At 43.0% G+C, this 10,292-nt stretch overlaps 1 protein-coding gene across 4 annotated transcripts in view; it reads left to right on the forward strand.

The window, feature by feature from the left end:
• Slc24a2 (solute carrier family 24 member 2) overlaps positions 1-10,292 on the forward strand; it is a 229,467-nt gene that overhangs the window by 167,821 nt on the left and 51,354 nt on the right. For 2 of the 4 annotated variants that reach the window (XM_028773375.1, XM_028773376.1), the window contains exon 4: positions 1,624-1,674. The exons of the other annotated variants lie outside the window; for them this stretch is intronic. In XM_028773375.1, coding sequence (XP_028629208.1) covers positions 1,624-1,674 — 51 coding nt within the window. The remainder of the gene's footprint in view (positions 1-1,623; positions 1,675-10,292) is intronic. 4 annotated transcript variants of the gene reach the window in all.

The raw sequence follows: 10,292 nt of genomic DNA on the forward strand, positions 1-10,292 counted from the left end.
TCTCTCTCTCTCTCTCTCTCTCTCTCTCTCTCTCTCTCTCTCTCTCTCCCTCTCTCTCTCTCTCTCTCTCACACACACACACACAAAATACACACATGCCACAATGAACATATGATTAATATTTATGAAGCATGTAGATCACTTAAGACCTCTACTCCTCTATAAACACACATACACACATACACCAACTGTTCCTAAAACAACTGAAAAATATTTCACTAAAAGGAATACCTAGAAATCACAAAAAAAAGGGTTCTTATTTATATAAAATTCAACTTCTTATTGAAGCACCTGCATCTTTTGTAATGATTTTAATAAAGGCCAGAATAGATAAAATCCACAAGGACATAAATATGAGATGATTTTTCTTCCCAAAAGTATAATTTTCTACTGGTATATTTGTATTAAAATAGCTTTAGATAAAATTAGACGTGTGGAAAGAAATATATAGAGGAGAGAATGTATGGTATAAGTATCCAACACAGGGATGTTTGTCATCTGCTTTAAGCGGGCTCCTGCATCTCACACAGTCTCGTCAGTTTCAAGTTGATTCACATGTGAATTTTCAGCATCTGTCCAAGGCCATGGGCCATGGACACATTAGGTGGAGTCACAAGAGTGTCTCTAGAGTCTAATTAATTTCTTGAAGTTTATTGTAAGAATGTCATTATGACTTAGAAAACCATTTTCAATCTGCTTACAACATTACTCAAAATTATCTGGGATTATGAAGAGAACAAAATCCAAAGTTTCTGTTTTGAAACTAAAGTAAGAGACAGAAGAAATACATCCCTATCTCCTCTCTCTCCTAACCCAGTCATCATGTCCTCAGTTGACTCCAACATCCCTGCCTCCCAGTGATCTCCAGTCCAGACAGGTCCCCGGGGTCATCTACACTCAGAAAGCACGAAAACTGCTCCCCTACCCTGCTCTTTGCACCACAGCAGGCCATGCCTTGATGTGCTTCTCTCTCGCCTGTCTCAGCCAGGCAGGCTTCCCCGGGAAGACTCCTCACTGGTCCTCTCAGTGCTTGCAGTGCCTCTGGCACCTTGTCCAGCATCCTGCACACATGACACTCAGTGTTTCATCTAAACTATAAGATCTTCAGGAATAGGAGAGCTAAACTTGGGCTGTTCATACAGCCACTCCCCAAGTAGCCTCCTTATTCTCTGACAGATGGTTCTGTTGGGGGCTGGAAAAGCCATGCGGTGACTTTTAGGCCACTTTACATAGCAAGTGTCTACAAGGATCCCTGGGGGTAGATGGCTGTTCTTGCTCAGTCCTTTCCTCCTGGAGTGTCACCTCTATAAAAGTGAGGTTAGGAAAGGCCTGGGCCAAAGCACTTTTGCCAAGTATTCTGTTTCATTGAGTGTTAAACTAACATGTCCTATTCTATAACACACAGCCGAGCCCACCCTCAGTTGAATAATATATTTTCAGTGATTCTAAAACCGGGCCGTGAAGCCGTCTGCCACACGGCTCATGTTTGCCCATCTCCTTGTAGTTACAGTTGCCGAATCTGACAGTATGACTCTGAATCTGATTAATTAAGAATGTGTAAAAGCAAAGTTCTTACTTTATAGCTCGTTCCTTATCTTTGTGTCTTTTACTGTGATGTTGTAGAACTTGGATCATATGGAAAACTAAAATATTATGACACAATGACTGAAGAAGGTAAGAATGATTTCAGAATTGTATGCCCCTGGCTTTTTCTCTTTTCCTTCTTTCATTTATGGTGTCTGTTGCTTGCCCATTTTTTAACCTCTTTATTTTCTTCTTTGCATGATCTCAGTAACATCATGTGGTTTTTGGTTGGTTTGTTTGTTTTTGTTTTTTGAGTTCTGCATTTTTGTCTAGTTTTCGCCATTGTGTTTAGTTGGAATTAGAGACGTGCAATACCATGGGTAATTGTGTTGTTCCATTCAATCAAACCATCCCGATTATATAACACACGCAGAGAAATGGTGTCCAAAATACAAGCACAAATCAACACCCACGTACTCACAGGAACATACGGAAACAAGTCCACCCAGTGCTTGCCTGGGAGGCCCTGTGTTTCAGAGAATTAAGTTTTGATGGATTTATTGTTTGTGTAAAAGCAACAAGATACCTAAAGTAGCATATACACCTTAAACCAGCCTAAAACCCAGTTCTCAAGCAGAGGGCAGTGGCCCGTATCCTCAGACCCTAATATTTATGCCAACTCAAACAAGAACATTAATCCAATAGTCCAGAGCCACCATTCTAGGGACCAGACCTGTCTATAGGAGGCTCCCACTCTGTCAGGTTGGGTGAGTCACTTGAACAATTTCCTAAGTCAGGACTTATTTTTACATGCACTTACTAGTGAATTTCAGACCCTATCTCAGAGATCAACCTTGTCCCAGGCAGAATCACTTTTCATAATTATTTCATTCCAGAACAGAATTCATAGAAGAAAAATTTGACATTTTTGAATTCTTGTAAAGAGAGTTGTCTTCTCACCCTCGCTGCCGATCCACCCCACACATCTCCACATTTTGAGGAATATGTAATGATTATTTTAAAAATCATTTGGGGTTTTCATACGATTCTTCCTCTGATACTAACGTGCAATCAGAAGATACCCTAGAATGTCCTTCAACACAGTAAATTCCCAAGTGTGTTGCATATCTTGCATTCAGCTTCCAGTATTTCTTAGCTGCCTTAGTTTACTGAAGATTTCCTAGATGCTTTGCATGTATGAAGTGGACCATCTGACAGTCCTGGATAAGCCCATTCTCAGCCCCTCCCAGTTCTGGCTTCTGGACATAACTGGGCCCTTCTCTGTTGCTTTCCTGGGTTTCTGGTTAACCATTTCAGAGTCATTAAGTGGTCTAGCCACTAAGAAGATCTCCGGCAGAGTCCTGTCAACAGCTGGAGAAATGCAGGTCCTTGGTCAGTGCCCTTCCACCAGGGAATAGGTTGAAGGGAGTCCCCACCCTGGCTGTCATTTGACTTCTGGCTTAGGAAGAGGGTTTGTTGACTCTCACTAATCTCCTCTATGTCCCTTATAACACCCTGCCCGTGGCCTACCAGCCCCACCTCTCTCTTGTCTCCCTGTCACGTTATCGACCCTTTCTCTGTTTCTCTCCTTCCTCTGTACAACCCTCTGAGCAAATGCTGTTATGTAGCTGCTCGTCCCTCTTTCCCTGCTACCTCAGATAAGATCATGTGGAGACACAGGAGTGGAACTTGCAGACTGATGATATTACTTGCTAATGATTGAGGTTTGGAAAAAGAAAACAAAAGTCAAACTGTTGTCTGGACTGAGAACCAAGAATGGTCCTTAGGTTAGGAAGCTTGACGACTGGTGTTTCAGTGGCCTTATAGATCACCTTTAACCTTCTTCTTCACTTTGACTGTCCCTCCCTTCATCCATTTCCCACTCACTGTCTTATTCTTGGCTAAACACCCCTCCCCATTATGATAAGCAAACAATAACTAAGGCAGTGTTCCATGACATATTCTCCTGTGATATGGTATGCCTCAACACCACAGAAGGAAGGGAGCAGAGGAGGGAGCCATATCTAAAGTACTAAGAGACTTTTAACTTAGACTTCGATGCCAGGTGACTCTTGGTCCTTGGCTATGCTATCAGACACGACAGTCTACAGTGAGTCATGTAGACAGTGAATGAGGTCTGCAAGGTTCTCAGGCTTCTTTGATTAGAGAAATCTTTCTTATGTGGATCTTCTTGTGAGACCATCCCTGAAATGCTACCTGAGGTTAACTCTTCATCTGGAATGAAGACCTTTGAAAGAGTACAGTCTTCCAAGCACATAGCAGTCCCTTTGAGGTACCAACATAAAGGACATCATGGAGCAGAGCTTCAACCCCCCCAGACCACACTATTGGACAAGACAAGCCAAATTTGTCTTGAACCTAGTTCTGGGATTCCATCAAAGAGACCCAAAGTCAACTTAGATCCCTCAGACCTGACAATAGACATTCTCAAGGGCTTCTCACCTCTCACTTAAAATAATAATCCTAACTGATTTATGTCCCTCCATGCAGTGCAATGTAAGAGAGTGTAATAAAGATGGAGGTGTCTGGGGCAATAATTGTCAGTTCACCACTTTGGGGAAATACTCTGCTCCCTTTAAACAGTTTTACAGTTTGAGCACTGTGACTAGCCCTCCAGTAAGGCTTTATTATGTCGGCTCATAGGATGAGTCATTATTTATAACTATTTACAGAATTCTCTGGACATGATGTAAGATCAGCTACTTGCTGCAAATCCTTTTCATCCTCTTTAAATTGATCAAATGGAAAGATGCATTATACATACCATCTCATCTCCAGAGAAGAATGAAATAGGGACTTTTAAATGCTGTCCTACACATAGTTGGCACATTATTTTGGGGCACCTTCTTGTGCTAGGCTTCCCATTAGGTACTCTGAGAAAAACATGACTCAAGAGCAAGCAGTCTGTTCCCACAAAGCTTCCAAACAAGGGGGCGCAGTAACAGAGAGAGAGTGAGGCACCAGGAAAAACACAGTAAAAACTGGAGAAGGGCAGAAGATAGTATGGAAAAGATGTCTGCCAGTGGGGAAGGGAGAAGATTTACATAAAGAAGGGAGTATTTGAATGAGCCCTAACAGGTCAGTAGATATGGGATAAACGAGATAAGGAAGATGGCAAAAGCCAACTGACTGGGCTGAAAGATGAAGGGGGAGGCCACTCCAGCATTGTGAGGTGCCTGAGTGCATGCCTGTAAACATTGTATTGTCTCCCCAGTACCATGGCCACATGGGTAGACGGTAATGACACTGGGAGAAATCAAGGCTCATAGTACTGTAGACACTGAAGTTCAGAGGCACAAAGTGATTCATCTGGGGATACAGAGGCAGCAAGCAGTAATGTGAAAGCTGAGCTCAGTGCAGTCACACTAAAGCTCTGCCCTGTGCAGGTGTCTCTGGGGAGCATGCCCATTGCAGTTCTCATCTACTTCTGTTTTGGTTTGTCTCTGTAATGAAGTACCGAAACAGATGCAATAGCCCGAGCCATCTCTTCATCTGCACGAGGATGGATGTGATGCTAGAGAAGGATCAGGAGCAAGCAAAGACAATCTGCTTGAAAACTTCTGCTGAGTGGGAGACATGAAATGTGAAGGCTGTATGACATTAAGCTGGGAAAAAGCAGCACGGTCATCTGTCTCTCAGCCTTGGGAACCTAGAGTCCCAGCCCTACCCCAATCAAACACTGCCTCTAGTTTTTACTCCTGTTCCCAAGATGATAAACTGTCTGACCAGTGTGTTCCCTTAATAAAAACTGCATTAGAATTATTTTACAGACATAAGAGGTTAGTGAGCTTTGCTTCTGAAACAACACACTTATGGAAATTCTAAAAACAAATGTATAAAACTAGTTCCAAGACAGTGAGATAGCTCAGCAGGTAAAGGCACTTGCTGCCAAGTCTGATGTCTCAAGTCAATCCCCAGGACCCACATAGTGGAAAGAAAGAAACGGTTCCTACAAATTGTCCACTGATCTCTAGATAAACATGTAGCATAAGCTATCCCCAGCCCTCCCCCCCAAAAAAAAATGTACAAATGAAAGAGTTATTTCACTCTATTTTTTCTGGCTGAACCTGAAGTGTCAAGCATGCTAGGCAAGCACTCTATCACAGACTGACCTACTCTCCCAAATCTCGGTTTATATAATAGATTTGAAGCAAATGTGCCTAAGTAATCATTTTTGCTCTATGAAGAGCAGCATTTTATAGAGACAGGTAGGTGGCTGGACAGTTACTTTGACTGACATCATTGAAAGCCATGATCTGTAGCCAAAGCTGCCTGCATCATATTGTCCTGAAATGGCTGCCACTCAACAAAGCCATTTGCAGAAGAGAAGATTTCACAAAAAAAATCATTCATTCATCATTAGTATAAATAAAAATAAGGTAAAAAAACCATTGTGAAGGTGAGAACAAAAATTATTAATACTTTTTCTTGACGGAATTAGGCCTGTTTTGTAGCAACCAACAGGTAGCCTTATACCTCCCCAAGACACTGTTAATACTGTGCATGAATCATGGGGTCCTAAACTAGATACGTGGCTAGAATGTTTTTAAACACATTGTTTCAAAGAAACAAAAGCATCAAGGGCTCACACAGTCCTCCAGCCATCCAGTGTTCTTAGATGCCGTGAGTAACATACTTCTCTTCCAAAGACAGGTGGATTTTGGAATACTATTCAGCAATGTTCTCCATTGCCCAAGATGTGTTCTGTAAAACCATAGGAATAAAACAAGTCCATGGGTTATCCGTTGCCTTTCCTATACATTTTAATCATTGCTTGAATATGTATGACTGTGTCATACACACTAGAATTATCAGATAGGGTTGGCTCAATGATAAATAGCAGAAAATCCTAATTAACAATGTCTTGATCAGGTAGAAGTTTATTGTTTTTGCAAGTGTTGGTCCTGGAAGATATGGTTGTCCTACAATAATTCAAAAGCCAGTATCCTTCTACCAACCCTGCTGCTTCAACACCCTAAGCCCTACCTTAAGGGTGAAACCTCAGGATCACATCCATAGTCCCAGAAGGTGAAAAGGTCAAAATGATTTCATAGTCAGATAGCCACAGCCCCTCAGATAGTCACAGCTCCTCCCCCACAGATAGTCACAGCCCCATCCCTCAGATAGTCACAGCTCCTCCCCCACAGATAGTCACAGCCCCATCCCTCAGATAGTCACAGCCCCTCCCCCTCAGATAGTCACAGCCCTCCCCCACAGATATTTTGTTTTTATTTCAAGGGAGCTTCCCTGAAAGTCCTTTCAATAAAACTTAAAGATTTTAATCCTCGTCCACTGATCTGTCCATCATCATTGACTACTAGCTAGGAACCTAGCATTACACAGGTTAGCCTTGTCACATGGTTAGTTTCAAGACAGACTAGAAATGTAGTTTAAAAAAAACTTAGTAAATAACTGCCCCTAATAATTAAGCAGTAAGTCATTAGGAAATGAAAACAGAAGAAGCATTGATGGGCTCCTTGAAGTCTCATAACGGAGATCTCACTTTCAGAAAACCATGGGTGAGAAAGGCGAAGATAGAGCCAGTGTCTGTGAGACATCAAGAGCTCATTGTAACTTTGAGAGTCCCAGGAGACGGCCAAGAGAAGACCCTGAGAAGGGTTTTTATAAAAGGCTGCGCTTGGCAGAGCTGTCGGACAGAGCTCTAGATGTAAATTTGGAAGTCATGCATATATCCTTTGTGGTAACACAACTGAATGCTAATATAGAAATTGTGGAGGGAAGAGATGGCAGCTGACTGAGCTTTGGTGACTCTAAAGTTGTGAATCTACAAAAAAAGAGGAAGCCCAAGTAGAAAAGCCACCAGGTGAGGAAGACATCCCAGAAAGCAAGGGAAGGTCACATTCTAAAGGGGACAGCTGATGGTGAGAGTAGCAATGAGTAGGCATCTATTGCTCCCAGTTTGGGAGGTGGGGAGGTATCATGGTGATAGGGTCTAAAGACTAGATTTAAGGCATTGGATAAGTGACTGAGAAGAAACATGCTTGAAATCTGTGGGTTGAGGCAATAAGGAGCTAAGGATGATGGGGCTCTCCTGTGTGGTGTTGCCATGATCCTAGGGTTGACAGCAGGAGTATTAGTAGAGAACACCATCATGGAAAAGTTTAAAACCTTGAGAGAAGGTAAAAGGAAGAATTAGGTAGGGCTTTGGGGTATAGAGGTGGTAGGGTTACTGGGTGAGAGAGATGTTCTGACAGCAAGGGGGTTGGGGGGTAGAGAGGTTGTTTCAAAAGCTACAGATGAAAGGGGGGCTTCTGTACATAGCGTCCAAGTTGGAAGAAAGAAAATAAAGCTTGCAGAGAAGTTGAGGAGAGTGGAGGTTTGCTGCCTTCAGAACTGGGAGGTTGCATCAGGTTAGGGACAGTCAAGGCCATCTGGAGATGTGGGTCTGGATGCTGATGGGAGATGCAGACATCCTACTGGGATGAAAGGATGTTGTTTATATCTAGGAACAGCCTAATGGTTCTCACCTTTCTTGGAACGAACCCATGGACCATCTGTCAGGGAAAGCAATGTCTATCTTGTCAGAATGGAGAACTTCAGGTCCCTTGGGGATCAACTGGTAGTTCTGTGACTAGAGAAAGAAACCAACCTTCCTCGGTTCAAAGAGAACCCAGCTAAACTTCAGCCCAGCCTAGGAAAGCCTTTCTCCTCAGACATCTCCATAGGCAGGGTGCCCTTGCTTAGGAAGGACAAGCTTTCTTCTCTGGAGAGGTGTGATCAGACATTGAGCACCTCTCATTCATATCAACAACTGTCCCTAAGGAAGTATGACATCCTTCGATGGCCATCCACTCCAGCCTCCCAACACCTGGCCTAGTAGCTGGTTAACCTAGGGAATAGTAGGTGCCTCCTGAGTCACACACCTAAAGGGGAAACCCCAAGTATTGTTTGGTCCAGTTCACAAGTAGTGCAACAGCTACTAGGCTTTTGAAAGAATAAAGGGTGGTATATTTCCTTTTTATTACCAACCCAGACATTTACCAGAGTAGAAACTTTTAATCACAAGTTAATTTTAAGTTAAAGTTGTGTTTTATTTAAAAAAAAAAACATGCATAGAGAAGTAAAACAGAGGCACTCCTTAAGGAAAGACAATGAAGTGTCCTTTCTCCTCTGTAGTCTCCTTAACAGAAGTTCTCAGCCTTCCTAATACTGCAACCACTTAATACAGTTCCTTGTGGTGACCCCCTAACCGTAACTGTAATTCTGCTACTGTCATGAATCATAATGCAAATATCTGTTTTTTTCTGATGGCCTTGGGTGACCCCTGTGAAAGGGTCAGTTGTTCAACCACAAAAGAATCGGGACCCACAGGTTGAGAACCTACAGTGTAGCTACATACACCTAATACAAATACTTAAAAAGTAGAAATGCCATGTCAAACAGTATGCATACATATTTTGCATTCTGAAAGACATGTCCAAAGTCCCCTCCATTATGGCCTCACCAAATTTCTGTTCCTATTTGCAGTGCCCAGGAAAGCCTCAAAAGCAGGATTTAAATAAGCCCTTTGAAGAAAGATGTTTCCTGACTCCATGGCAAAGCAGATAGATGTTGTCATAGAGCTACCTTCTACCTACTTGTTTTAGAGACCTGGGTTTTTTGTTTTTGTTTTTGTTTTTGTTTTTGTTTTGTTTTGTTTTTAGCAGAGCTGAGATAAAGCCAGGGTACAGCAGTGGTTGAAGTGATTGCCCTCTCAAAGTTAAGTGACAAGGCTGTTCCTCCTACACAGGATATCCAATTCCAGACCCCTGACAGACACCCTCACAGAAAGCCTGGGAAGCACAGTGTAGGACAGCTCTCTACATCCCAGTGAGGGAGGCTGGATCTCCACTGTGCATAGGTACCATTGCCCTCTCTACTGTACAGTGAGAGAGCTGGGAACCGCACTGTGCACAGACACCATAACATTTTCTACTTTTCAGTGACTGAGCAGGAACCCTACTGTGCACAGGCACCTTGGCCCTTCCTGTCATCCAGTGAGGAAGGCTGGACCCTTACTGCCCAGGCACCATTTCTCGCCTTACCTTCAAGTGACCAAGGCAGGAGCCCACACACAGACACCATTTCCAGTACTGTGTTATGTTTCATTCATTCAATTCATGATTAAATCCATCCAGTCCAATTTTTCATGGCCAGAGAATTTTTGAGGTATTTGAACAGATGCTTTCTGGAAGGTTGGGCTTCATCCAGAAAACAAATATCTGAACTCACCATGACTTCTTCAGGGATGTATTCTGGCAAGTGTCTCCCAGGGACTGGATCTAAAGCAGACAAACAGCAAACGTGCATAACCAAACTAAGCAGCTAGTTCTGGGTACTGGGTCTGTCAGAGAGAGCAGCCCGAACCCTGTGGGCAAAGCTGCCATCCTACTGAAAACTGGGACCAGGGAGATCTTCCTGTGAGAATACATCTGCTGCTCAAATGCATTGCATCTTATTTTCCTGATCTAAACTGTCAGCAGTAAAAGCAGAAAGATCAGACTTGGCAAGCTCAGGCTGATTTTGCCATGCTGCATATGTAGAAGGTGTTAAATGGCAGCAGAAGGCAAATTGTGGATGCTTCACCCTGTCTGTTCCTGACATCCCTAGAGCTCACCAGGTTAGGTTGCCTCGTCTTCATCAGTCAAACCGAAATACTGTTCTAAATTAATTATTCCCCTAAAACACAGACAGGTAGGGGTGTGTGTGTGTGTGTGTGTGTGTGTGTGTGTGTGTGTGTGTGTGTG

Source organism: Grammomys surdaster, unplaced genomic scaffold (assembly GCF_004785775.1).
Source record: "Grammomys surdaster isolate TR1022 unplaced genomic scaffold, NIH_TR_1.0 225, whole genome shotgun sequence".
Lineage (NCBI taxonomy): Eukaryota > Metazoa > Chordata > Mammalia > Rodentia > Muridae > Grammomys > Grammomys surdaster.